At 51.8% G+C, this 26,994-nt stretch overlaps 6 protein-coding genes across 7 annotated transcripts; 4 read left to right on the top strand and 2 right to left on the bottom strand.

Moving 5' to 3' along the window:
* Positions 1–406: 406 nt before the first annotated feature.
* On the top strand, positions 407–9,712 carry cdc73 (cell division cycle 73, Paf1/RNA polymerase II complex component, homolog (S. cerevisiae)). Of its 2 annotated transcripts, XM_068748713.1 has the most exons (17): positions 407–540; positions 1,007–1,112; positions 1,295–1,364; positions 1,508–1,570; positions 1,666–1,718; positions 1,866–1,954; positions 2,033–2,246; positions 2,604–2,702; positions 2,814–2,892; positions 3,110–3,174; positions 7,116–7,173; positions 7,741–7,776; positions 7,864–7,951; positions 8,147–8,308; positions 8,414–8,514; positions 8,802–8,943; positions 9,033–9,712. In XM_068748713.1, exons 1-17 carry the CDS (start codon positions 410–412, stop codon positions 9,067–9,069), a joined length of 1,593 nt encoding a protein of 530 aa, XP_068604814.1. In that variant the 5' UTR covers positions 407–409; the 3' UTR covers positions 9,070–9,712. The 2 variants fall into 2 exon arrangements, with proteins under 2 accessions (XP_068604814.1, XP_068604815.1); XM_068748714.1 differs by lacking the exon at positions 9,033–9,712 and having other exon boundaries at positions 8,741–8,831.
* On the bottom strand, positions 3,662–5,032 carry LOC137904774 (beta-1,3-galactosyltransferase 2-like). Its single transcript, XM_068748977.1, has one exon. It carries the CDS (start codon positions 5,030–5,032, stop codon positions 3,785–3,787), a length of 1,248 nt encoding a protein of 415 aa, XP_068605078.1. The 3' UTR covers positions 3,662–3,784.
* A 690-nt stretch (positions 9,713–10,402) lies between the features above and the next one.
* LOC137904748 (complement factor H-like) lies at positions 10,403–13,147 on the top strand. The gene is made up of 8 exons (XM_068748951.1): positions 10,403–10,460; positions 10,551–10,730; positions 11,078–11,156; positions 11,243–11,431; positions 12,049–12,269; positions 12,617–12,772; positions 12,877–12,902; positions 13,044–13,147. The coding sequence occupies exons 1-8, from the start codon at positions 10,403–10,405 to the stop codon at positions 13,062–13,064; spliced, it is 930 nt and encodes a 309-aa protein (XP_068605052.1). The 3' UTR covers positions 13,065–13,147.
* A 1,182-nt stretch (positions 13,148–14,329) lies between these two features.
* LOC137904746 (complement factor H-related protein 5-like) lies at positions 14,330–15,644 on the top strand. Its single transcript, XM_068748948.1, has 5 exons — positions 14,330–14,387; positions 14,472–14,657; positions 15,021–15,182; positions 15,254–15,409; positions 15,579–15,644. Exons 1-5 carry the CDS (start codon positions 14,330–14,332, stop codon positions 15,638–15,640), a joined length of 624 nt encoding a protein of 207 aa, XP_068605049.1. The 3' UTR covers positions 15,641–15,644.
* Positions 15,645–16,877: 1,233 nt separating this feature from the next.
* zbtb41 (zinc finger and BTB domain containing 41) lies at positions 16,878–20,504 on the bottom strand. The gene is made up of 10 exons (XM_068748500.1): positions 19,382–20,504; positions 19,078–19,285; positions 18,919–18,988; positions 18,569–18,716; positions 18,353–18,482; positions 18,167–18,262; positions 17,986–18,092; positions 17,777–17,882; positions 17,618–17,706; positions 16,878–17,509 (listed from the first exon to the last, which is right to left on the bottom strand). Exons 1-10 carry the CDS (start codon positions 20,502–20,504, stop codon positions 16,890–16,892), a joined length of 2,697 nt encoding a protein of 898 aa, XP_068604601.1. The 3' UTR covers positions 16,878–16,889.
* Positions 20,505–22,467: 1,963 nt separating this feature from the next.
* Positions 22,468–26,919, top strand: LOC137904330 (protein crumbs homolog 1-like). Its single transcript, XM_068748496.1, has 8 exons — positions 22,468–22,516; positions 22,827–23,783; positions 23,949–24,499; positions 24,634–24,799; positions 24,879–25,776; positions 25,851–25,892; positions 25,979–26,101; positions 26,667–26,919. Exons 1-8 carry the CDS (start codon positions 22,468–22,470, stop codon positions 26,917–26,919), a joined length of 3,039 nt encoding a protein of 1,012 aa, XP_068604597.1.
* Positions 26,920–26,994: the final 75 nt, after the last annotated feature.

Here is a 26,994-nt window from a genome sequence, read left to right as displayed (position 1 = left end):
TTCACGTGTGTTTTATCAACATGATTAACTTATTTTCTGTCATTTGTCTGTTGTCTATTTTTGCTCAACTTGACGCTTGTAGCAATGAAACGCTACAATAAACACTTTGCTGCTCTACATATCTAAATATTGGTCTTATTGGCTTTCTGTGTTAGAAGCAGGCGACGAGCTAAAAGTTAATAATGGTTTCTTATTACTGCAGATACCCCATATGGTAATGGATAAAAACCTGATCACAATTAAGAACTTGTTTAAATACAGGTGCAATTTATTTCTAGCTGCAACCAAGGGGCGATTGATGATTTAAAAAAATACAAAAGAATGTTTCCTTTAGATCAGGCATTCTGCGAGGACAGATCATTTAGATGTCAGGGGGCCTCGCAAACTCACTACACCTCGACAAGTGAAGATGGCGGACGTGTTGAGTGTTCTCCGTCAATATAACATTCAGAAAAAGGAAATCATTGCTAAAGGAGATGAGGTTATATTCGGAGAGTTCTCCTGGCCGAAGAATGTCAAGACCAACTACATTATCTGGGGGTATGTCAGCGCTAAATGCGCTTCTGTAGTAGGCCAGCAGCTCAGCCTAAACCTTGCCTTGTGGAGCTAATACATCCCCGCTAGCTGTCAGATGCTAACAAAACTCCACTCACCGCTGTTGTTCGGGATAACTTTAAGCATTACTTTGGTTTGGAACTTGAGCGTTGTATCCGAGAATACATAGACTCGTCACACGTGTTTGACTTTATGTATTTATTAATTTTAAATTTATTTGTCAGACATGTACCTACAGGCAAAGTATTATAATGCTAACTAATTCGCTACAGCAGCTAGCATTAAGTTGTGTTCCAAGGGGAGTCAGGGTTCCAGTCGTCCGAGGGGGGGGGAGGACGTGTGTTTGCAAGAAAATACAACTGAACAGGTTTACGTGTTGCAGATGTTAGCAGTCTAGGTATATAGAATAACTGTGTATTCAGATGTTTTTTGTTTACGTGTTTACCTGCAGTACTGGCAAAGAGGGCCAGCCAAAAGAGTACTATACGCTGGACTCGATCTTGTTCTTGCTCAACAATGTGCATCTCCCGCATCCATCCTATGTGCGAAGAGCTGCAGTAAGTATTACCGAATAACTAAAGAACCTTGTCGCCATCAGCACTTAACATGATCGTAAAGCATTATTTAGGACAGTCACCTATTGCAGCTTCGTCTCTGTCCTATAGCTGATGTAACATCCAAATGTTGTTTCACGAAGCTGGCGTGTTTCTGAGTAAAGGTTTCTCATATTTTTTTTTAGACGGAAAATATTCCTGTTGTCAGACGACCTGATCGAAAAGGCCTGCTGTCCTATCTGAACGGCGAGAGTTGTAAGTGATTGTGTGGGTTTATTTATACGATGAACTTATTGCTGGATATGTTTTATTATTGATGGGCTTCATTGATGAGGAGGAGATGAGAAGTATTTGGTCTAACTGATAGACCAGTGATCGGTTCTGTTGTCTTTTCACAGCTACTTCAACGAGTATCGACAGAAGTGCGCCAATAGAAATAGGTTTGCAAAGGCCGACGCAAGGTGAGCCCTTGCTGTTTGTTGCGGGCAGGGAAGTTGGTTCAGAACCACAAAAATGCTGTGCAGTTAATAGTTACCACTGTTCTGCTTTTTTTCAGTCAAACGAGCAGCCGATGAAGTATCATCGGAAGCCAAAAAACCAAGGATTGAGGTAAACGGTGCTAAAAACAATCTTTGTCAGCAGCTGTAGAACATTAACGTCTGTTCCACACACAGGAAATGTTCTTTTCAAAGTGATCCTTTACAAATGTGAAAGGAAAGCTGTTCAGAACCATGAATAAATAAGTTTGATTTTCAGGATGAGGAGCGAGTTCGTCTGGATAAGGAGCGTCTGGCAGCCCGTTTGGAGGGCCACAAAGAGGGCATCGTGCAGACGGACCAAATCAGGTATGATGGACCGGCTGCTGAGATTAGTTGAAATGGCGCTGAGCTGATCAGCCCATATTGGAATGTTTCTGCTTGCAGATCGCTGTCAGAGGCCATGTCGGTGGAAAAAATTGCCGCCATCAAAGCCAAGATTATGGCCAAGAAACGTTCCACCATTAAAACGGACCTGGACGACGACATAACCCTGAAGCAGAGGAGCTTCGTGGATGCTGAGGTGGACGTCACCAGAGACATCGTCAGCAGGGAGAGGGTCTGGAGGACCAGGACGACCATTCTGCAGAGCACCGGAAAGGTGGGTCCGGGTCCGGCCGCAGCTCCACCCAAAGCAAAGCGGTTCCTCCAGGGGATTGGAATGGTCTTGAAGCGTTTGCTTTACTGGGTGGAGCCTCGTTTGTATTTTAACAAACCGATGACGTTGAGTGTGTGTAGAACATCCCAGTGGCTGTGCAGCCTGTATCATTCTCAACCACCAGGTGGCAGCAGTAGCATTATTTCCACTGTTTTCTTACTGGGCCACTGAAGCATTGAAAGGTTTACTGTAATTACCCTGCATGTTTGTGGAGCAATCTGAGCTACAGTTGGAGAAAATGAGTCCTCTGGCACTTTCTTTGTTTACATGAGCTCATTCTAATCTGGTTCTCCGCTGCAGAACTTCTCCAAGAACATCTTTGCCATCCTTCAGTCGGTGAAAGCCAGAGAAGAGGGCCGAGCACCGGACCAGAGACCAGCACAGAACACGACTCAGGCGGTCAGGAGAACGTTCTTTATGCCATTTAATTATTTGAAATGTAACAACAAACGTGTGCTTGAACGCACCGGAGTCTCCTCAATGATGGTGTGTGTTTGTTTTTGCGTCCAGGACCCGTCCCTGAGGAACAAGCAGCCCGTCACCGCTGCCTACAACAGATACGATCAGGAGCGGTTCAAAGGAAAAGAGGGTGCGTTTCACTTTGTCTTCTGTCGCTAACTGTAGTCTGGAGCTCGTACGGAGGAGAGTGTGTGTCTGTCTTTACATCGGTCAGTGAAACACCCTGAAGTAGCATTTTTATTTAAGAAAAGACAAATGCGATCACTGTTTGTCACATTTCCTGTTTATGAGAAGAGCCTTTTTTTTTCTTTCCTACCAGTAATCTCTATTTTGTGTTGCTTTCCCAGAAACGGAGGGTTTCAAAATCGACACCATGGGCACCTACCACGGCATGACGCTCAAGTCGGTGACGGTAAGTTAGCACCAATGCTACATGAACATCACCCCATCAGCACACATCAGGAATACCTGTTTGGGATTTAGTGTGTGTGTTTGTTTTTTTTGCTGCGGCAGCAACAGAAAGCCTCAGGGTCCCATACCGGATTGGGATTTACTGAACGCTATCGTGTGTGTTTGTGTGTATTAAGACAAACTGGGTCAAATCTTCAGACAAAACTGAACGTAAAACAGACAATGGAGCAAACTAAAGTCATACATTCAGAAACCCGAAGGAGTTTGGTTCATTGCGGAATGAATGAAGAAGCCTTTTTGTGTTTTATTTAGCGTTTGTTTATTTTGAAGGTCACATGCTCGCTGACTTCCTGTTCAAGCCGTCCCCTGCTGAACTCACGCCTCCGTTTTATTTGTCCGTCGGAGCAGCGTGAAGCATTATCAGACGAAGCGGCGACGGCGAGAGAGCTTACTGTCTTTAACTGTACATAAACGCTGCGGCGGTTCATCACTTTTCATCGTTTGTACAAAAAACGGCGCCTCTGTCGGAGTTTTTCTTCAGTTCCATCACAGGAAGTTGCGCGTGGGTCGTTTGATTTCAAATAAAACGCGTTGATCGGGCGCGTCTTCGGCTACCGAGCGGCTTTCCCCCTGGCCACTCGGTGCATCCTCCCCGCTCTCGTCTTCAGCGCGTTGATGCAGGCGTCGTGTTTGTTGCTCTGCAGGTGATGCCAGTACTTTAGCAGCTCGTTGGGATGGAACCCGTGCGACGTTATCAGGTGGCTGTACTTGCAGCTGGAGTAAGACACGCGCCAGTGGTTGAATAGGAATGCGTTGGACGGCGGCGTGGGCTCGACCCCGAGCCTGGCCAGGCAGATTCCCACGTACACGTCCTCCAGGTGCAGGCGGCGGACGCTCAGCGACGCCAGATAGATTTTCCTCGCCAGGTCGCCTGAGAAGACGTAGCCGGTCCCCGAGCAGAAGGTGGGATACTTGTCGCTCGGGTACAGCTCCGGCGGCATGTACCACTTGCTGTTCCTGTTTCTGTTGGGGGCGAAGCCGCGCATGTTGTTCCCTGTGAAGTAGTCGCTCTTGGGCGTGGCCTCCGGCCGCAGCAGCTTGTAGATCAGGTACTCCGTGTTCACAAACATGTCGCTGTCGGTCTTCATGACGTAGCTGGCTCGCGGGCAGAAGACCGCCACCCAGTTCATGCCCATCAGTGTCTTAATGGTCAGATTCTTGTAGGAGTCCGTGAAGTCCTGCTGGATGATGTCGCGGTGCCGCCGGCTCTCCGCCTCGAGCATCCGCTGCTGCGCGAGTCCCAGCTCGCCGTCGGTTCTCCCCAGCAGAAACAGTCTGACGAGCCCCACGGCTGGGGCCACGCTCTCGTTCCCCCACGTCTGCCGTATGGCGTTGCGCGCCTCCACTTGCCGAGCCTCGGTGGCGATCAGCAGCACCAGAAATGGCAGCGGTTCGCCCTCGGCGCATTTCTCCGGCTCGTTGATGACGTAGGGGAAATGGCCGGGGGCTATCGGGCCGCTCGGTTCTCCGGCTGGCCGGCGGTTCTCAACGCGCGGTTCTCCCGGAGGCGAGGGAACGCCTCCCTTCTCGTGGGAGCTGGCGTTGCCGTCGGCCTGGATGTTCGGTCGCGGAACGAAGACGAACCTCCACCCCGAGTGTTGGGAGGAGGCGTTCCATTTGGCTTTGGTGGTGTGATAGGCTCCGCCCCCGTACACCACCGGGCTGCCCCTCCACCACGGCATGCCTGTGAACCGAGGCAGCCGCACCTGGTGGAGGAGGAAGACCAGGACGCCCAGGAGTGAGAGGAGATGGAACCGCTTCGCTGCGTGGGTGCAGCAGTGGCGCCGTTTCCACTGCATGGCGAAGGCGGGGCCTCGATCCACGCGGCGAGCTTTCACCGTCTGAGCGGGCGTCCGGGGGAAAAATGGGTGGAGCAGATTCCCCAAAGGGAGCCGGTGTTGAGACGCTCGTTCCCACGAATGCAAATCACTTTGTTGTGGTCTGACAAGCCAGCTGTAAGTCTTGTTGTTGCCTAGGAAACGGGAGAAGAGGATGTATTTGGGCGATGACAGATTTATAGAAACAGAAGCGAGTGCGTCCCGTCTAAAGACGCGCCCGTGCATCCTGTGCTAGCTGTTAGCATCGTGCTGATGTGTTCACCTGCGCTCTAAACTCACGGGTTATAGAACCGGTACTGGTCCGATCCTGCCGTCTGTCCTTCCTGAATGTGACGAGCTTCAGTCCTCCGACGCTCCCGTCGCCTTCGGCGCTCGTAGCCGGATCCCGGCGCAGCTTCCGCTCCGCGGCTTGTCCACTTATCCTTTATTTATTTTTTATTACGTTCGTGCCGAGTCGTCTGCTGCTTTGGGTCCGGCCGACGTGTCGCTACAGAGACGGCGTCCTCGTCCAGGAACGGGTGGCGAGCTACCGCCGACAGTCAAAGGTGTCTCTGTGTTGCCGTCGGTAGAGCACGAGTCAGAGCGCCGGCGTCGCAGTCCATCCATCTGCATTGGTGCATTGTCCCCGGAGGCTCGATGCTAGCGGTGCGCCGCCGCTGCTTTTTAGCTGCCAGCTAGCTGGCGCGCTGGTCTTCCCTCAGCCCTCGGCGTCTGAACGCGGCGGCGGCGTCGGTGGGAATCGTCTCATTTGTTCAGCCTCGCTTCCATTTTCCGCGCCGAAGCTCGTTGATCTCGCTCTTCCTCTTTGAGCGTGTCGACTTCCTTCCTGCAGTCTCTTCTCTCTGCCTTCCTCTCCTCCTCCTCCTCAGCCTGCTCGTTCGGCAGCCCCTCTCTCTCTGCCTCCTGTGTGAGGAGCAGGGGGCTGAAAGCAGCGAGGGAGGGGCAACGACAGGAAGAACAGCCCCTCCTGTGAGATGCGTGGCGGCGCTGGGGTTAGCGGCGGCACGTCTGCTGCTGTTCTGCTGAGGGGGGGGATGGGCTGCTGACCTATTTGTATTCACGCCCACCCTCCAGAAGGAAGAATAAAGCATTATCTCAGCTTGGCGTGCTGCACAGGAAGAGGGGGGGGGGGGGGGCGATGCCTTCTCTGCACGGATCGTCGACGCCCAACTGAACTGATTACCGGGTGCAAATCAAGTCCCCGTTTCCTCCTGGATGGCGATCAGAGCGCCGCTGATTATTCACACCGTGCACATTCGCTATGGGTGCGCTGAAGCTTTATCCCGTGACGGCAGGTGTAGTCGTCCGCCCGCCTGCCTGCCCAGAATCACTGGCCGGTCGACTGCTGCCGTACGTCCAGGCGGCTCGTCTGGGATTTGGCAGGGCCGTCCTGCGGCGCCGCTGATCGGCCCTGGCCTGTAGAGAGAGAGAGAGAGAGAGAGAGAATTCAATTGGTGCTCACGCCAGCATCAACCAGCTGAGACCAGTTACTTCCTAAATCGTCTATATGAATCTGGCGACGCTGATGGCGTGCGGATGGCGTCCTCCAGACCGCCGCAGGGAGAGAAAACTGTCCACGGACCAATCAGACGCTTCCAACGAGTCTCTGAAAGCAGATTCCTGAGGACTAATCTCATCAAATATTCAAAGCAAATGATTATTTAGCGGACACGCGGCCTGAATAATGTATTTAGAGGGCCAGATAACGGTCTCTCGTGTCCTAACGGGCGGCCGGTGACCATGCCTGGCATGAAGCGGCGTCAAAGCATCGAGTTTAGAGAACCGGAGACGATGGGAGGAGAGTTCTGAGCATCACAGCTTAAATGCTAACGTGTTGCTACCAGCTAGTAGCTGCTTTGAGGTGAACGTTCTCCAAGGCTCCTGGTCGGCATCGACTTTAGGACGCGGGAGCGTCGCCCAGGTCGCTACGCGGGGTTGATGGCGACCTGGAGGGGGTGGAGGCGGGACATGAACACGATGGAAACGGGCCGCTGTTAGCTTGGTGTTTGTGAACGGGCCCGCCGGGTTTTGTTGTGTCTTCCAGGAAGGAGCGTCTGCTAGAAAGGCCCAGATGCCGGCGCTGCAGCCCGTCCCCCGTCCAGGTGGGTGTCGCCTCGAGCGCGTCTGCTTCCGGCGCTGCAGTCGCTGGACTTTCACTCGACGCTTTCCACGTTTGAACCGAAGCAAAAGAGCGAGGATGTTGAGCAACTTCCTGAAGGTTAAATATATACTCGGGCGTTTCCCCTCCAGACGAGGAGCTTTATTTTTTTAGGTCTCCCACTCCCATCGTTTTGTACTTGAGAGCGGGAGGACGCCATTTTGTCCTCCTGGAACGCCGGCTGTGTATCGGCGTCTTGCGTGATTTTGGCCTGAATGACACCCGTCCCCCCCCGCCCCACGTCCCTTTCTGTCCCGGCTGTTGGACGTCCCCCTCCCGGCGCAGCTGTCTTGCATGTCCCGCCCACGGTGGCTACAGAGAGCAGAGCACAACCCTACGTTACCCTAGCAACCGAGCCGGGAGTTCGTCAAAGCAGGAATGTGATGGGATTTGTAAAGAACTGCTCTCTTTGATTTGTCATTTTTTAAAGTGTGGTATCTACTGTAAAAAGTGAGGCGTTTCATTCCGTCTGTACATTTTAACGTTTATTCTTGCTTTTATTTCCCGCTAGTTTCACAAGCCAGGCCTCCGCCCAATCAGAAGAAAGGTAAAGCCCGCCTCGCTGAATCAGACGTTCCGTCGCGTCGCACCTTCTCCAGGTTGTCCATCTAAACGCTTCCCGTTCTCCCAACAGGTTCCCGGACTCCCATCGTCATCATCCCCGCCGCCACCACCTCGCTCATCACGATGCTCAACGCCAAGGAACTTCTGCAGGACCTCAAGTACGTTCGTTGCTTGTTGGGGGGGGGGGGGGGTGAAAATCCTGTTCCTCTAATAAAAGAGGCAAAATGAACGTTCGGTTTTAACACGACAGTCAAAGGGGCTCTAAACAATTAAGAGGCTTGAAAACCGTTGTTGGAGGGGGGGGCGGAGCTTAAGCCATCGGCCGCTTGACACGTTTGTAAATCCTGCTCCAGGTTTGTGACGTCGGAAGAGAAGAAGAAGCAGGGCATCCAGCGGGACAACGAGGTCCTGCTGCAGAGGCGCAAAGACCAGATCCAGCCGGGGGGCACGACTCTGAGCGTCACCGTCCCGTACCGGATCATTGACCAGCCGCTCAAACTGGCGCCCCAGGACTGGTGAGCGTCGACGTTTCTCCGTCTCGACTTTTCACGCCCATGTGTTCTTCTAAACGACGGCGCGTTTTTAAGTTTCGGATCAGACGGCGCTCTCCCTTCCCGCAGGGACCGGGTGGTGGCGGTCTTCGTGCAGGGCCCCGCCTGGCAGTTCAAAGGCTGGCCGTGGCTGCTGCCCGACGGATCCCCGGTGGATATTTTTGCCAAAAGTGAGTGAGAGTTTTCCAGAAATGCACCTCTGCTCTTGTTAGACCTCATTTTCTCCACTAGGGGGAGTCTTCCTGAAAGCAGGGCAGCCCGATGGCCCCGTTCTGTTTTCTGTGAACGCAAACTTTGGTGCTTTTAGTTTGTAGAATGAAACAGAATATTTTCTGATGTCGCGTCTTCATGACGTTTTCTCCGGCTCCTCCTCGTCCTTTGATATTTCGGGGATAGAATCCGTTTGGACCTCAGACTGGATCAGCACAGTTTGAGCCTGTGGGTTTCCTGTTTCCAGTTCGGGCCTTCCACCTGAAGTACGACGAGGCAAAGACGGACCCCAACGTGCAGAAATGGGACGTGACCGTCCTGGAGCTGAGTCGCCACCGGCGCCACCTGGACCGGCCCGTCTTCCTGCGCTTTTGGGAAACCCTCGACAGGTCCGAGTTCTTCCCCGGTTTGTGCTCTTTTTACATTTTAGGCTCCCGTCTGACTCGCCTGTCCTTCCGTCGCTGCGCCTTTTTTTCAGATACATGGTGAAACACAAATCTCACCTCCGGTTCTGAGCTCCGGATCGTCCGACCGTCCGCCTCTCCTCAAACGTCTGTCATCCCATCTTCCAGGAGAAGGCGGGCGAGCGTATCCCGCGGACCTCCTCAAGGAGCCCCAGTGCAACGCGCTGGAATTGTTGCTCCGCCCACTGGAGGGGAGACTCGTGTCGCAATGACTTTCTGTCGTATAAAAATACCAAAATCTGATTCGTATGTAAAGGCGACGTGCTGTGGGGGGAAATGAGACGTAACTCCACGTGGTGGTTCGGAGGGGTGAGGGGGGGGGTTGTTTTTGTTTTGATCTTTTTCAGCAATTATCAATGAAGTGTTCGGATTTCATGTAAATGACTTGTTATAAAAAAAAAAAAAAAAGGACCGCTTTAACAACTTTGTTTTTATTTGGGTGGCCTGGATGTACATAAATGATGAAAACCTGAGGGCGGGTGCGGATTACCATCTAGAAACGACTCCGCTGCCGATCCAGTAAATTGATCCGTCGGTTCCAAGCGGCGATTTTGTGACAAACTTTTCCCGGTCGTGCGATGACCCCGTTAGAAGCCCCTCCCCTTCTGTCGGCGGCGTCTTAAAGAAGGCGAGCCGTGGAAAGTGCTGCTTCGTGTCATCATGCGGAAAACGGACAATAAAGCCTGTCGGAAAACAAAAGCTGCCCGTCGTCCTCGTTTCATTCATGTTTCCGTGGAAACAGTGCCGATGTATTTATTTCACATTTTGTAAATAGAAACAATACTAGCTCTACTGTCCCATGCCCCCCACCCCTCCTTAGATGCCCGTAGCCCCGCCTACCACTTGGATGTATTTTGTGCAAACATGTAGAAAGGATTGAATTAGAAGAATTTTAAATGTGCTAAATGAAAGTGGAGAACGTGATTTGAACGTGATCTGCTTGATTAGTGTCGTCTCCAGTACGGCGGCGCAGAGAAGGTGAAAAACACTGAATATCGAGTTTCCAGCCTTCAAAAGATTCTGTGTTCCCTGGTTGATTAAATCTCTATCCTGCATGGGTCTGTAATAAAGTTTAATTAGTTTCAAGTTAAACGTCATGTAAAAGTGGTTTTGTCTGTGACGACCTTTGACCGCAGCAGCCTTTACAAATCTGGCCTCCAAACAAATCAATCGGTGGGTCGTGTTCGGCGATGAAGACATTCTGCAGAACGCTGCGTTTCATTTCCCAACGAAACTCTCACGTATTTAAACTGAAGCCAGATCCCGGTATTGATCCGACACCCCCCCCCCCCGTGGGTTTGTGTGTCGGGCCTCTGACCTCGCCAGTCGTTCGCCTCTTCTCCTGAAGTGGACTGTCCTTACTTTGCTTTGAATCCTGGCAAAAATGTTTGCCTTTCATCTCTGGTTTCTGCTGCTGCTTTGCTTTCCAGGAGCGCTGCATGGTGAGAGCTTTAAAGGTTTCTATTCAGCCTCTCTGTCTCTCTCCCTCTCTCTCTCTCTCTCTCTCACCACTGGTTCACCACACCTTTCAGCCCAGGACTGTGACGCTCCCGTCCTCGGCAGCGGATTCTTCGGCCCTCAAAGCCCACCGTTTGTCCACGGCAGCGGGGTCAGCTACGCCTGCGACGGAGGCCATAAACCCGCAGCGGAGCACTGGTGGGCAACGACCACATGTCGTAATGGGACATGGGTTCCCAAACCGCAGTGTATCGGTGAGTTTCTGCCACTGCCATGATGTCACATCGCCCAAACGAACTGGTATTAATCGCTACTCAAGAAGTCGCTCTCAGGTTCCCAAAGGTCGGCGACCTCTTATCAGTTTAACCTCAAAGTGTTGTTTGTTTTTTTGTAATTTGAGAATAGAATAATGTTTTATGGCTTTTAAATTAATACAAATATGAAATTATTTCGCTTTCTTGCTGGCAGGTTTTTGTTTTTTTAATATATAAAAGCAGACTTCTTCTCCCCCCCCCCCCCCCTTTAGATGAAACGGGCTGCTTTCCACCTGTGGTAATCCACGCCGATAACGTAAAGCCGAGAGGTTCATATAACCATGGAGACAAAATCAGGATCAGATGCCACAAAGGATATCAAACCGCAGACCGGCGAGTCTCGGCCGTGTGTGAAAACGGAACGTGGTCGCCCGCGCTGACCTGCAGCAGTAAGGGGGGGGGGGGGGGGGTAATGGGGGCATCGGTGTCAGTCCCCCTGTCTGCTGATGAAGGATGCTCTTCCCTCTTGCAGAAAGGAGCGACGCCTGTAGCGAGCCGCCGAAGATCGATCACGGCGTCGTCGTCGATCAGGGATTCGAGGATTTCTTTGCTGCAGACTCAGTCGTGCGTTATCAGTGCCGGGACGGATACACGGTGGACGGGGTGCACAACCAAAAATCCATCGTTTGCATCGCTGGACAGTGGGCCGATGCCCCAACATGCAGTAAGTGTGTGTGTGTGTGTGTGGGGGGGGGGGGGGGCAGCATCATTTCCCCAAAGTTTACTGCTTGCTTTTTTTTCCCGACGTTTAGGCGTTAAAGAACCGGATAAAGAACCGTTTCCTGTAGACGATCTCACACCGGCTGGCACCGGAACCCGAACTGCAGGTGGAGGTCGTCTAAAACCATTGAACGGTGTCGGTACCGTACCGGGAACTGGACACGGTGGATCACCTGTGGGCCGAGCAGATGGGGGTCACTCTCCACCCGCTGGCAGTGGGGCCCCCCCAGGAGGTGGGATATCGCTGCTTTCGTTAATCTCTCCAGTTTAATCCTGTCTTTGATGACGTGTTCTATTTCTGACAGGTGGAGGAGGCACACCTGGCAGCACAACCCCACCTGCAGGTGGAGCTGGGTTAAAAACCTTCTACTAATATATATATATATATATATATTGGTTATTAAAATGTCGATTTCAGGGTTATTTTTTCACACACACACACACATGCATTGTGATGTCTGTGCCGTGTCTTCCAGGATGTTCCGGCTCAAATGATGGAAGCTGCAGACCCACATTCACGAGTACGTTGTCCCAGAAGTCGCTCGTTTCCACGTGTGTGTGTGTGTGTGGGTGTAATATTCTTGTGGTTTCTTTCAGTCAACGTCTGCGGCGCCTACCCGCAGGTTCCCAACGGCGTCGTGGTGGAGGAGACGCGGATGTTTCTGAAGTACCAATGCAGTAACTATTACACCCTGGATAACTCCGCCCCCGTCCGTTGTCTGAACACCGGCCGATGGTCGCATCAGCCCACCTGCAAAGGTAGAGCGGAGTCTTTCCCCATCGCGCTCACACGGACAACATTTTATTTAATCCGATCAGATGGACCCTAAAAATATTGATCCGATTAGGATTTGCGTGTTCATGCATCACACTTTCAATCGGAAAAAAAATGTACCTGAAACATCGGAATAAGTGTTTTCATGCGCCCTGATCAGATCATCAATCGGTATAAACCATCCCGATCGAATCTTGATCGGATTGAGCTTGATTGGGTCAGACTAATCCGATTTGGGTGTGTACATGAAGCATTTTTATTCCGATCAGTCTTTTAATCCGATTAAACGGAGACTCCAGCTTCTCCTGCGTTATTCCCTCTCCTCCTTCAGAGGCGTTCTGCGTTCTGGATCCCGCCCAGCACGCCGACCTCTTGTTGCCTGGGGTCGAGTTCCTACACGAAGGGGAGCAGCGGTTCTTCCAGTGCGTCTGGTACTTTTACAGCAGCTACGTTCGCTGCCAGAACGGGAGGATATCTCTGACCGAGTGTGAGTTACACGGAAATCGATTCTACATATTGATGAATGGCAGCAGCTCATTTATACTGCTGGACCACAAACTGAAGGATTCACTTGTTCTGGTTCCTTTTTAGGTTGTCTGGACGCTTCTCATTATTATGTGAGTGTTATTTCTTTTCTTTTTTTTGGTTTGTTGTTCAGAATGTTACCTGAATAATAAATGTTTTGTGCTTCTTATAACGTTTTATTTTGTTATTCAGATGCTAACGTTGTTTCCCGTCGCATGTGTTGTTATAATCAGGGTTCCTGCAGAGTAATATAAGCAAAGCAGCAGCGACTGGACTCGCAAACCAAAAGACAGCAACTTGAAACGCTTCTTACAGAAAACATCGACGCGCTCTGGAAACATTTGTTTGTTGTTTTGTTTTTGTTTTTACATGAACCAACTGTAAAAACATGAACATGAATAAAATGTTCAAATCCTACGGGAGGCGTTTGAGTCCTTTTTGTCTGCAGGTTGTTTGGAACAGTCCGACTACTAAACACCAGATATATAAATAACTAGAAGAGCACAGACCTCCTCCAAGCAGCTCATTCCCCTTCCTAACTGGATCTACACCGTCCCCATGGTGATCTGGATCAGCACCAAAAGGTTTTGGTAAATTGTTCTTTATCTTTATACACCAACCACGAAAAGTAAAAGTGAATCAGAGTTGATGTGTATTTTTAACTTCTTTTAATCACGGGGTCTTCAATGTTAAAATGTCATTAAAAACATTTCCTGCCCTCATTCTGGATCAGATCCAGAAAACATTTTTTTTATGATAGTTCGTATCAGACCCCTTTATGACTGTGATTTTTCGTGAATGAATTTAATACAAATACAAAAGATGATTTAAAAAAAAATAAAGCCTCCATTATAAGTAAATGGGAAAATCCAGATTTTGAAGCCCAGTCAGAAGCTCATCGGCGCGGCTAACTGCTAACTGACCTCTGGCCGAGCCAGTCCGGGAAATCGTCTAGAAATGTTGACTTTAATCAAATAGATTTCAGCAGAAGGGGGTAAATGATTTATGATCGTTTTGTTCCAGTGAGCCAAATGTCAAATTATACTGAATACACAAGAAAACATGTGAAGGTAACAAGAAACATGGTATTATGAGAATATAAATGCGTATTTTGCCTTTTAAATGTCGGATTAAACGCAGAAATAATTTCATCACTCTGCGGGCAGAGCGTTCGGCTCAGCTCTCAGATCAGTTCGAGACTTTCCTGATAAAACTCTAAACCTCACTCGGTATACGGTTACGTAACCATAGAGACCATTTGATGGTGAAAACATTTGCACAGATGCCTCAGAGTTCAAGTTCGAGACGTGGGCACATTGTCGAGCCACTGTTGTTGTGCTGCGTCGGCGCTTTCTGTTTGCTCTGGTCTGTTTGTCCAATGGTCCCGTTGGCTCCACATAGCAACGACATGTTTACTCAAATGCTGCAGATCCTCGGCAACAAGTCACCGCTGCAGATCTTTGGATCAGACTCTCGGCTCCGCTGGACAATTAGATTCTTGGCAACAAAAAAAACAAAAATGTGCACCAGACATCTTGGATTCCTTCTTCTCATTTGGCTTCCTGAAGCCCTGCACGGTAAGAATCCGTCATCCTTCGATGCTTTCGTGGACGTCTCGTAAAAGCTCCAAAAAAAATCTCGTCTTTGGCTGCGTCCTGTAGCACGGAATCCGCCGTGTGCTACTCCCACGCTGTACGGCGGCGTCTTCGCCCCACAAAAGGAGTCTTATCGCCACGGAATGACGCTGGTCTACAATTGTGCAGACGGACACAAAGCGGCCTTGGACGGTTGGTGGGGAATCGTCCGGTGTCAGAACGGCCGATGGTCTCACACGCCACGGTGCACACGTACGTGTCGACTCTGTTTGAGGCCTTGTTTGTTCATATTCTTGCTGCCGCCTCTCCAAGGTCACATTTAAAGCGGGATCAATATGCAATTTAGCTGTTCAGGAATCTTTTTTACACGTTAACTTCACTATGTTTTTTTTAAAGTTTAGCAATCGAGGTGTTAAAAATGAAGAAATGAAAACGTGATGCCGACTGAGTTCGTCTCCATCTTTTCTCTTGCAGCCTTCGGATCAAGGAATGAACGAACCGGAGCTCAAATTTCAAGTAAAGAAAGTTGATCAGTTTGTGTTGTTGTTGTTGTTGTTGTTTTTACAATCAGGTGCTACTTCTGCTGATTCCAAACTTTTGTTCTTTCCATTCCAGCCTCCCTGTGCGGAAGCAAGCCCGTCGTTGCCAACGGTGACGTCGTGGCCGCCGGTCACCGGTATATAATGTACCAATGCAACATTTATTACAAAATGATGGGCCCAGAGGCGGTGGCGTGTCACGGCGACGGCACGTGGACGAACATACCGACCTGTAAAGGTACAAATCTGAAGGTCTGTCGGTCGAAGACGTTAACCGGACTCTAAACAACGGCGTCTCTTTTTCTGCAGAAGACTTTTGCACCTTGGACACGAACGCAAAACCTCAGCTAGAAGATGTCGGAGTTTCATATCTGAGAAACGGGGAGATCGGCATATATAAATGCCTGTCTGCTGGATCTCACTCTCGTGGAAGGTGTGTAGATGGACACATCTCTCTTTCCAGCTGTGAGTATTCCTAGAAGCTCTTTGATGTAGTTGCGACAATCGATGTCGATGTTCTATTCGATGCGTGGAATCCTCACAATCGGTTGCCATGGCGAGGTTCGAAGCTAAACGTGCGCCGGTTCCGTTGGCTCGCGTTTCCACACATTCAAGCCTGCCGTTCTGTTTTCAGGTTGCCCCTTTGGCTTTTCCTTGGTGAGCGTTCGCCTCAAACTTTGTTCAATGTTTTCTTAAAGCGTCTGAAATGTTATTCACATTTGTGATCATTCATTGATGTGAATCTAACAGTTGTAACGTAATGTGCCTTCCTGCCAGGGTCTATTTTGCTGAGGCTGCATCGCGGAAGAGTCGACCAATCACAGACTGGAAGCTTTCACCAACAACACAAATGGTTTTTTTGGACATGCGTGGAAATTTTGTTTGTCTTCTTAAAAGTAAATACAGATATTTGATCGATCAATTTAAATTGTAATTTCAACACATTGCAATGTTTTTTTTCTTTCTTAAAATATTTTTTTATTCACTTGACAAGTACATTCAGAGTAATAAATTATAAAGGAGCGTTTAATCCATATTCATTTAGGAAAGAAAGAAAAGAAATTACAAAGACGAATGAAGATCACACATATCTTGTAAATCTAAAATAAATAAACGAAATCTAAATACAATTTTGAGCTTCAGTTCAAGTCAAATTCTGAATCTCGGCATTTAAAACGAAGAAGTTGCTGCTTCAAAGAGTGCATTGTGTTACAGCCGTGACTGGAGGCGGAGCTTTTCCACCTGACAAATTGTGATTGAACTCAGTCGATGCCGTCAGAACGAGAATTAAAGAATCCTTCAATTCGTTGTTTTGCAATTTGTTTATTATGTTTTATTTGATTTCATTTCATGGACATTTATTTTAAAGTTTGCATGAATGATGGCTTTAACTCTTTCAGTGCCAATAACGTCTAAAGACGTTTTCTTAATAACAAAAACATTCACTGCCAAACCTGACAATGAAATCTGCCTCTCTTCAACGGCCAATAAGTCCGGAATGGAAAACGGCAGGAACACACCTGATGAAAAAGGAGACTTTGATCTTTTGTTTGATATGTTCGCTGTTTGCTGAGTCATAGAAAAGAATATTCTGTGGGGATTGGAAAGTCGGGCAACATGGGCCAAAGCTGGGGCACTCGGCAAATAGCTGATTTAAAAATGTAGTACATTTCTGCAAGGTAAAAAGATCTTTTGACTGGATTAGGTTTTCAGGCAACTAGTTAGAATTGTTTTATGCTTTGTCTTAGAAAACCGTTGGAAAAAAAAAATAAAGTAACAATAATAAACTCCATTAATCTGAGAATTAATGGAGTTTCTGCTTCAAACCCACCAAAGACAGAATGACATTGTGGTGACAGTAAGGCGTGAATGTCCCGAGTCCTGCAGCCGCTCTTCTTCTTCTTCTATGGTGCTTTGAGTTTGTTCTGCTTTTGGATGAAGGGCATCAGTGCTCAGTGCTGGAGACGTTCTGCGCCGGCGCCGCTGAATCCAGCCCCAGCAGCGTTCCCAGGTACGACTGATCCCGGGGGTCCAGCATCTGATCGGGCCTCACGGGGTGGACGACGTTGCCGGGCTGGGGGGTCAGAGTGTACTTCTCTAAGAACGCTAGATCTGTGGCGGCCGCGTAGCCCGAGTTCTGCTGCTCTCCTCGAGTCTGCGCGTTCGCCACGCTTTGAGTTTGCGAGGACAGAGATGACGACGCCCCGTGAGCGTTTCCGTTCCCGCTCCCGTTAGCCGGAGCGCCGCCCACCAGCTGCACGGGGATTAACGTGACGGGAACGCCGTAGACATTTGCGGAGGCGGCGCTCTGGTGGGCCGGCTTCCGCCCGGCGCGGCACGCCTTCGACGGCTCCCCGAGAGGAACGGAGACCGCTTTGCCCTCGTCGAGCCGGGCGCTGTGCACGTGGTCGACGTGGTGCTTCAGCTTGTCTTTCCTTTTGAAGGTGGAGCTGCAGTGGGGGCAGTTAAAGGGACGGGCGTCCGAGTGAATCACCATGTGCTTGGTCAAGGTCTTCTTGATCCGAAACGTCTGATTGCATTCGGGACACCTGTGGGGTTTCTCCCCTGTCGCGTGAACACATGGACAGATCAGCGTGCGGATCGGGTGGGGGGGCAGGTCTAAGACTAACACCCCCCATAGCAACCACAAAGCCAAGCCTCGGCGAGTCCTACCTGAGTGCGTCCTGAAATGCATCTCCAGACTGGACTTCCCTTTGAATTCCTTCTTGCACACCTCGCACTGATGCACGGCGGATTTATACCTGCGAAACGGACTCTCGTTAGCGAAGTGAAAACCCGAGAGAGGAACGGATCCGCGTCGGAGCGACGCACTTCTGCCAAACTTTCTCTCCCAGGTGAATGCTCCTGTAGTGAACCGTCAGGTGGTCGTGGCGCCGGAAACACTTCCCGCACTCCTCGCACTGGTGCGCTTTCTCGCCTGTAAAACACGGCAGCGAAAAATTTATTCTAGCACCTTGCCTGGAGGGCGGTGAAAGGGCGCGAGTGAGAATCCCAAGAGGCGGGCAACTGGCGAACCGTACCGGAGTGTATTTTCTGATGTTTGGTCAGGTGATCGTGGCGGATGAAGGTTTTCCCACATTGGTCGCACTCGTATCGCTTGTCGTCGTGGTGGACTCGGAGGTGGAGCCTGCGTGAAAGACCGCCGGCTCGTTACCGGGGCTGCTCTGCTAGCGTAGCAAAATGGCCGACACCGGAGCTCACCTGTAGGAGCTGCCGTGACGGAAGCTTTGCCCGCAGATGCTGCAGAGGTGGGGTTTCTCCCCACTGTGGATCCGCAGGTGCTCCCTCAGAGTTGTCCTGTAAAAAAAGAACAGGACCTTGTTGTTGTTGCTGTTGTTGTTGTTTAAAACACACTAAAAGCAAAAAAGCCGGGATGGCGGCGCGTACCTCTCCCTCACGGATTTTCCACAAACGAAGCAGGTCCACTTCCTCTTGCCCCCGTGCGTGCACTCGATGTGCCTCTTCCTGTTGCCCGTGTCGTTAAACTGTCGGCCGCAGATCTCGCAGGGGAAGGGGCCTGAGAGTGAGCGGATAGCAAAGCCGCTAAGGAGACACGGCTAACAGACGCCGCGGTGGCAGAATCCAGAACACGCCGTTTCTCACCGAGGTGGTACTTTTCTTGGTGTTTCAGCCGGGCGAAGCGGGACTTGAAGCATTCGTCGCAGAAGGAGCACTTGAAGGGCCGGTCTTGGGTGTGGAGGATCATGTGCTCCTGCAGGTGGGGCCGGCGGGTGAAGGTCTTCAGGCAAATCTGGTTCAGAGGGTTCCGAGCGAAACAGGCCGTCAAATCCTGAAACTAGGAAAGCACTGGGAGAGCGCAGACCTCCGCCAAGCAGCCCCTCCTAATTGGATTTACACCATCCCCATGGTGATCTGGATCAAACGTCAGCAATTACATAACACCCCCCCCCCCCCCCCCCGCCGCCCAAAGCGTGACCAGAAACCGTTCTTACAGCGCATTTCCAGCCTTCGCTCTTCCTCTTCCTCTTGGCGAGGAACTCTTGAATGTGCTCCGGATGGAACCTGGCGGGAAACAAACAAAGGAGGCGGAGTCGACGCAAAGCACGACATCGTCCTGGCATCCAGAGGGCGACGTCCCCGAAGGCGCTCACCTCCTGACGTGCTTGCCCAGGGTCTTCTTGCTGGCGTGGAGTTTGCTGCAGAAGGGGCACTTGTGGTCCTTCCTCTGGAAGGGGGCGTCGCCGGCGTGCCTCTTCCTGTGGACGGTCAGGTTGGACTTGGTGGAGTAGCGCTGGAGACAGACGTCGCACTGGAACGGCTTCTCTCCCGTGTGCACTCTGGTGTGACTCTCGTACTTCCCTGCGTGACGCAGGAAGAGAAAGGCCGGTGAGCACGGCCTCGACATTAGTCAAACGCCCCCCCACCCCCCCCACCCCCCCGCCCCCGCCCCCCCACCTGCCCGGTCGAACGTCTTGTCACATATGGGGCACTTGAGCGTCTTCTTGCTGGACGTCTGGACGATGACCGGAGCCAGGCCCTCGGGGTAAACCGGACTCTGGGCGGAGCTTCCTGCTGCCGGCTCCACCTCCCCGACAGCCTGGTGCCCCGCCCCTTCTGCACCTGCGCCCCGCTCAGATGACGGCCGGTCCTCAGAGACGTCCTCACTCTCGTCCCCGTGGCTCCGTTTGGACGTCTCCTTCGCGTCCGGGTCTTGTGGTCGGTTGTCCCCGGCCTTCCCCTTTTCTTCCGCCCGTTCTTTCGCTCGCTTGCTTCGTTTTCCGTCCGGCGTGCCGACGGCGCGCTCTACATCGTCTCCCTGGCACCTGGCGGGCGTCCTCCTGCGGGCCGATCTGCGTGTCCCGGCGTTCTTTCGACCCTCCGCCTCCTGTTTCTCAGTCGAGGTTTCGGTTCGTCCCCCGAGCAGCTGGACCTGCGGGGGATTCTCGACGCTAGCCTGTTGACCGAAGTGAACTTGCGGCCGGCTCGGCGCGTCTGCGTCGCCTGCCGGCGAGTCCGCAGAGGCCGTTTCCGGCTCAGGAGACCCTCTCATCTCGTCCTCCACCTGGATTGCAGGTACCGGGTTGTTGTCCCCGTCTTCACGCAGCAGCTTCAGGATGTCCATCATGTCCAGGAATCGAGCTGCTGCGGTTAGAGCCGGCAGGTCCGGCTCCGGGACGGCGCACTCGGAGGTGTACAGGAAGCCGAGGAGGTGCCGGAAAACCGAGTCGTCCACGTGGTCCAGGGTCACACGGCCCGCGGCGGGATTCTTGGACAGCTCGGCGTGGAAGTAGCTGCTCCCGTGGGCCAACACCACCTTGTGGGCGCTGTGGAGCTTCCCACCGACGGACACGGACACATCGCAGAACCGCCGTCTTGTCCGGTCCTCGTCCAGGAACTTTAGGAGGCCGTTGCCGTGGCGAGATGCGGCGAGGTGCCTGATTCGTGAGGTCGGCTCCGGAGCGGTTTCAGAAGGGGCGTCGGAGCCGAGGACGGGACCCAACGCCGCGGCGCTGTCGGCGCCGGACTCGGCCTTCCTGCCGCGTTTGGGCCGCAGGGGATTGCAAGGCTTCCGCTTCATCGGAGCGTCTGGGATAGAAGAAAAGAGGATCAGAGGAGAACCGGAACCGTTAACGCTCCCCCCAATGGAACCTCGAGTTAGACGGACGCACCGGATTGGCTATTATAGATCCAGATGTTCTACCTATTCCACCAGGAGGCGGATCACTGCCTGTGTGAAACGTTTTACTCGTCTCATCTCAGAGATTTAAGGGGTTTATATTTATGACATTTTCATTAAGGCAATGATTACGTCATTAACTAGACACTGGATACCATTTTCCATTGGACAATAACTAACCCTTATCTGCGAATAACAGCGGTGCTTTTTCAATAAAGTCAACATAGGCCTGGGCGGACATGTAGCAATGTAGCATCATGCTAGCAAACATACTGCAGCATCCATCCAGCCAGCGTTAGGACCCCTATTATGATGCTACTAGCCTACCGCCCCCCCCCCCCCCCCCCCCTCCGAGGAGAGTGTTGACAGACGGACCGCTGCGGCTTCCCCGGAAATTAACGTTCGCATATCCATCGAAACGTTGCGTTTAAGTCTTACCTTGGAGAGGCTGGAGGCGTCGAGGAAGGAAAACACACCCTGGATAACAGAAGTACAGTGGAAAGAAACGAGAACACTCATTTCCTGAATACATGAAACATCCCTCATCCTGATTGGCACGTCGCACGACGCAACATCCCGTTCGCCTATTGGCTGATACAGCTTTAGTCCCCGTGACGTCGTTTTTTAAAAAATATTCTTCAAACACGAAAGAAAATGGAAAATTGTCCCAGAAAATACAACCGCTGATGTGTATCGATAAAAAAAATAATTATAATGACTTTGATATAATTTTGTACGTACGATTTGATTGTGAAATTTGCGTAATGTTCACGCAAGGTTTTTGTTCGACGAGATCATGGGTAATGTAGTCTGAAAGGTAGTTTACCCTACCGTCCTCAGCGAACTACAATAAGTGTTTTCTCAATATTTAATTATGGAGGAAGAAAATTACATCTTTGCCAGACTACTATACTTGAAGATGCAAGTAGGATTGTGTATTCCTGCTTCTCCCACTGAAACAAAATGGATAAATCCCTCTTTATAAAGTGGTTTTATAATGCGATATGTGATTCTATTATGACAAACTGATCATATTATAACCAGAAAGATTTTTCTTTTAATGTAAATATTGAGAAATCACTGCAGTAACCTTTTTGTCCAAACGTTACGCTGGTACATTAGACAGATGTGTCAAATTAAAATTCTACTCTAATATCACAATGAATTTTATTTAATAGTTGTTTTTCTTTTACAAGTAGATGACAAACAAGTGACTCTCCTGAGAACCACGAGATTAAGAGCATTGCTCTTTGGGCTCTTCGGAGAAAATGACGTCAATGAAGTCTTAATGGGAGAGACACTTCCCAGATTAGAACCAGGATTGCTTCTTTCAAAGACTGGGCTTTGTTCCATCCTACCGCTGCAGCCAAATCGTACTCAAATCACCACAAGCTCTGTGGCGCATGTGTGCATCCATGTGCACAGGTGTCTTAATGTCAATGCCCATTTTATTTTTAAGGTGTCATCTTGAATTATGGGAATATTTCCCTTCACCAAAATTGTAATAAAGACAAATCTGCGCCTCTGCTTGGGGCAAAAGTTCACAATTTGCTCCAGCGTTGTGACATCCCGCTGCTTTCATCTGGATTCAGAGTTCTGTCTTTGGAGCTGCTGAAATGATCCTCCTGGACGAACCCCGCCCTTTGGCCACGCGTTTAATGTGCAAGACACTGTAATTGCATTAGCTTAATCCCTCCTGTCTCTCCCTCGCTTGCAGCGTGACAAGCGTTTCAGAAAACACGCACACGCACACGTGTGATAACAAGACCTGGAGATGGTATTCAGCCGCTGCTCCTCACTTTGTCTTTCACGAAGATGAAGATTTTGCCACTCGTCTAGGGTTTTGGGAGGCTTAGTGAAGACGATGTTGAGATTCAGCGCGTCTACCTGGATATTATGGCTGCTTTATGCAGGTAAATGTTCGAGTGGACATGCATTCTGTAATGAGATGGATACTCATTATATTTTCAAACCTGTCGTTTAAAATTAACAATGCAACTAAAGTATCGTGTTTTTTTTCTCGATTGTAAATAAGGTTTTTGTTGTTTCTTTACAGGAAGTCTAATGCACAGATTCTTTATGGTTATTCAACCTTTAAATGAAGCAGCCGCTGCTTTTTATCGTTGAATCATCCTTAATGCGTGCTTTTATTTTGTTAAACTTACCGACTGTTTAAAGCGTGACGGAAATGTAAAGCTTGATTGACTGGATTGGTCTTTGCAGGTACTTTCTCTGACGAGGACGTTCAGGCATGCAAAGAGCAGCACGCGTGCCAAAACGGGGGTGTGTGCCAGACCCACGGTGACGGCTTCAGATGCCTTTGCGCCCAACAAAGCCAAAACGGTCACCTGTACGGGGGGGCCACCTGCACAACTGCACTTACGGGCTGCCATGGTAACCGGTGTGAGAACGGCGGGACTTGCTCGCCCTTGCTTGTCGCCGATGAGCAGACTTGGACGTGTCTCTGCCTCGCTGGCTTCGCGGGCCCTCGGTGCCAGACCTCCACCGTCTTCTCCTTCGAGTCCAGAGGCTTCGTCTCCGTAGAGACGCAGCTTCTTGACCCGGACGCTCCTCTCAACGTGACGTTCGGCTTCAGGTCGGCGAAGCCGGTCGGCACCCTCTTGCAGCGCAGAGCGGGCGACCTGCTCCTCAGCGTCGAGCTGACGGGCGCTCGCCTCGGCCTCCGGAGCCGCAGAGGTCGGGGGTCCATCGCTCTGGTCCGGGAGCTGCCGCTGTCTTTGTCCAGCAACACGTGGTACACCGCGGAGGCGTCGCTGGGCGACGTCTCCAGCCTCATCCGGCTGATCTGCACCGAGGGGAGCTGCGCCAGCGCCGAAGTCCAGCTGCTCCAACCGGATTCTGCTCTCCCCGATCCGGGAGGCGCCGGTCAAAGCCTCTTCATAGGAGCTGCAGGGGGGGAGTTCGGAACGATGGAGCGAGGGGACCATCCGTCTCCGTTTCTGGGCTGCTTCAGAGATGTCTTTGTGAACTCTAAATTGATGCTTCCCGTCCCAGAGACAGGAAACACAGATGCCCAGGAGAACGTCACTGCGGGATGCAGCGATCAGGACAAGTGTGCAGAGAACCCGTGCCAGAACCGCGGGCGATGCGTTAGCCGTGGGTGGAGACGCTACGCGTGTGAATGCCACCGGCCGTATGAGGGAGACAGCTGTGCAGAGGGTAAGACATCTAAACAGAGGGTAAGACATCCACGCAGAGGGTGAGACATCTAAACAGAGGGTGAGACGTCCACGCAGAGGTAAAAGACGGGTTTCACTATCTCACCTCGTCATTCCCATTGGTCAGTTTTTAACTTTGTCTTCTCGCCCCCCCCCCCCCATGCAGAGTCCATCACTGCCAGATTTGGAGGCACTAACCTGTCGAGCTACGCTGTATTCTCATTGGACGAGGACCCAGGTCACGCCGTGACCGTGTCCCTGTTTGTTCGGACCAGGCAGACCAGCGGCCTGCTGCTCATCCTGGCCAACAGCACCAGCCAGTTCGTCCGCCTGTGGCTGGAGGACGGCAGGGTCAAAGTTCAGGTCAACAACTTTGAGACCCTGGTCGGACGCCGTGCCGTCAGTGACGGCCATTTTCACCTGGTGACCTTGAAGCTGGAAGCGACGGAGGCGATGCTGTCCCAGTCGACCCGGCGCCAGGGCTCCATCCCCATCAGACCCATCCAGGCCCATCCCGGGGATCTGGTCTTCGTTGGGGGGCTGCCGGACCCGAGGGCCTCCGCGGCGTTCGGCGGGTACTTTAAGGGATGTGTCCAGGACCTGAGGGTCAACGGCAAGCGGCTTCAGTTCTATCCCATCTCCACGCCGGTGGAGTCTCACGACCTGGAGCGCCTCAGCGGCATCACGCGGGGCTGCGGCAGCGACGACGCGTGCGCCGTGAGTCAGACGCCATGCGTCCCCTGTAGTGTCCACTAGTGTCCACTACAGGGGACGCATGCCAACGGGCCGGGGCCTCAGGACGTCAAAGGAAGACAGGCCTTTGCTGACGTGGGCTGTCTTCTCTCCATAAGGTCAACCCCTGCCTCAACGGGGGTGCGTGTTACTCCACGTGGGACAGCTTCATCTGTAACTGCCCCCCCAACACCGCGGGCCAGCGCTGCGAGGAGGTGAAATGGTGCGAGCTGTCCCCTTGTCCCGCCGCTGCCGTCTGCCAGCCCCGGCCTCAGGGCTTCGAGTGTGAGTGTCCAGTCAGGAGGTTCTGGTACCGCTCCCATCCCCGTCTGAGCGACCCCAACGTTCCCTTCCTCTCCTCCAGGTCTGTCTAACGTGACGTTCCGGCCTGACGGCAGCGTTTTGCGTTACCGGAGCGACGGGAGGATTCGAGGCGGCCTCCGCAGCCTCTCCCTCAGCTTCCGCACCAGACAGCCGGCTGCCACCTTGTTTCGTGGACAAAGGGAGTCCGTCTCGCTCACCGTCTCAGTGCTGGACTCTCGTCTGGCCGTCGACTTCCGGCCCGGGGCCACGGTCCGGAGCCAGCAGCCAATCAGCGACGGGGAGTGGCGCACTCTGGAGCTCCGCGTGGAGAACCAGGCGCTCCGGAAGTCCGGGTGGATCCTATCCGTGGATGGGGGCAAGGAGCGCCTCAGCATCTCCGAGACGACTGCAGGGGGTCTGGATTTTCTTCGGGAGGGGGCAGACATCTTCCTGGGGGGGCTGAGCCTGGATGCCGGAGTCGAACTGTCCGGCTGCCTGGGTCCGGTGGACATCGGAGGCCTTCTCCTCCCTTTCCACCGTGACTCGGAGCTGAACCTCCCCAGACCTCAAGAGGGGCGATTTGCGAGGATAAAGGGCAGTGCGGACCCCCATTACGGCTGCTGGGGGGGCCTTGTGTGCAAACCCAACCCCTGCCGGAACGCAGGCCTGTGCGTTGACCTGTTTGACCTCCACCGCTGCGCATGCCCCCCCGACTGGACCGGACCTCTGTGCGAGGCGTCGGCCAACGCCTGCGTCTCCGGCCCCTGCCTCTACGGAAACTGCACCAACCTGCCGGGGGGGTTCAGATGCGCGTGCGAGCCGGGAAACGGCGGCGACCGCTGCGAGGTGGAAGTCGACACGTGCGAAGGCAACTTCTGCGGCAACGGCTCCACCTGCCTCAAAGGCCTCGAGAGCTACGCGTGCCTCTGCCCGGCGGATCGGACGGGCCAATTCTGCGAGTGAGTTTATTCATATGTCACGCACACACGCACGCGCACGCACGCACGTGATTTTATGCTTTGATCTCTTACAGTGAGAGGATTCCCGACATTCCCTGGTACATCGAGATCAATCCGTGAGTGCTTTTAACAAAATACACTGAAAAATAACACGTTAAAGAGGCGGATGAAACGAATCAGGCCGGTGCGTCCTTCCGTCCAGGCGGCCTCAGTTACCTGCTTCTACCTGCACGGGCACGAAATGGAACTACAGCTGCTTCAACGGGGGGAACTGCTCGCAGGCGGACAACGGGTGCTGCTGCCTGGCTGGGTTCGCCGGACAGTGGTACGAACATCCAGATTCCTATATGGGACCCAATCCATTAGAGCAGGGGTCCCCAAACCTTTTTTTTCCTGTGAGGGGCCACATAGCTTTTCCCTTCTCTGATGGAGGACCGGGGAAAAGCGTGACGATGGCAGAGGTGCCTAAAGATTTATTGTTTTCCAGACAGCCACCAAATAACCCTTTCTTCACATAAAAACAAAAGTCAGGAAATAAATAATAACACTATTAATAAAATAAATAATAACCAAATAACCCTTTCCGGGTTCGTCACAGAAAAAAAGTCCATGGAACATTAACTTCCTGGTCGTACGTGATCATCATTAAAATTGTCCCAAACGAAAGGAAGAATGCTTTTCTTCATAATTCAATATATTCTACATGATCAATATTATTGTTAGGAAACAAAAGATCGAATACACGACCCCTCTTAAATGCACCAAATACCATTATTAGCTTGGGGACCCCTGCATCACAGGCTTATAAATTCTGCTTCAACCATGAACCAGTTTGCTTGACATGCGCCCCCTGCTGCTGATCATGAGAATGTTTCATTCCTCGTTTACAGGTGCGAGAGGGACGTGGACGAATGCGCCTCGGACCCGTGTTTTAACGGGGGCTTCTGCGTCAACCACGTGGACAGTTTCGAGTGCGTGTGCGACATGAACTACTCGGGGATCCACTGCCAGATGGACGTCAGCGACTTCTACCTGTACGTCTTCCTGGGCCTGTGGCAGAACCTCTTCCAGCTGATGTCCTACCTGGTGATGCGCCTCGACGACGAGCCGGAAGTGGAGTGGGGCTTCTACGTCGACGATTAAGGAGCTTTCTCGAAGGATTGTTTTTTCAGGAAGTGTTTCATCAGCTGGTCTGTGACGCTTCATAATAAAGGGGAG

The sequence above is a fragment of the Brachionichthys hirsutus genome, chromosome 15 (assembly GCF_040956055.1).
Source record: "Brachionichthys hirsutus isolate HB-005 chromosome 15, CSIRO-AGI_Bhir_v1, whole genome shotgun sequence".
Taxonomy (NCBI): domain Eukaryota; kingdom Metazoa; phylum Chordata; class Actinopteri; order Lophiiformes; family Brachionichthyidae; genus Brachionichthys; species Brachionichthys hirsutus.
This window is presented reverse-complemented; position numbering and strand designations above follow the sequence as displayed.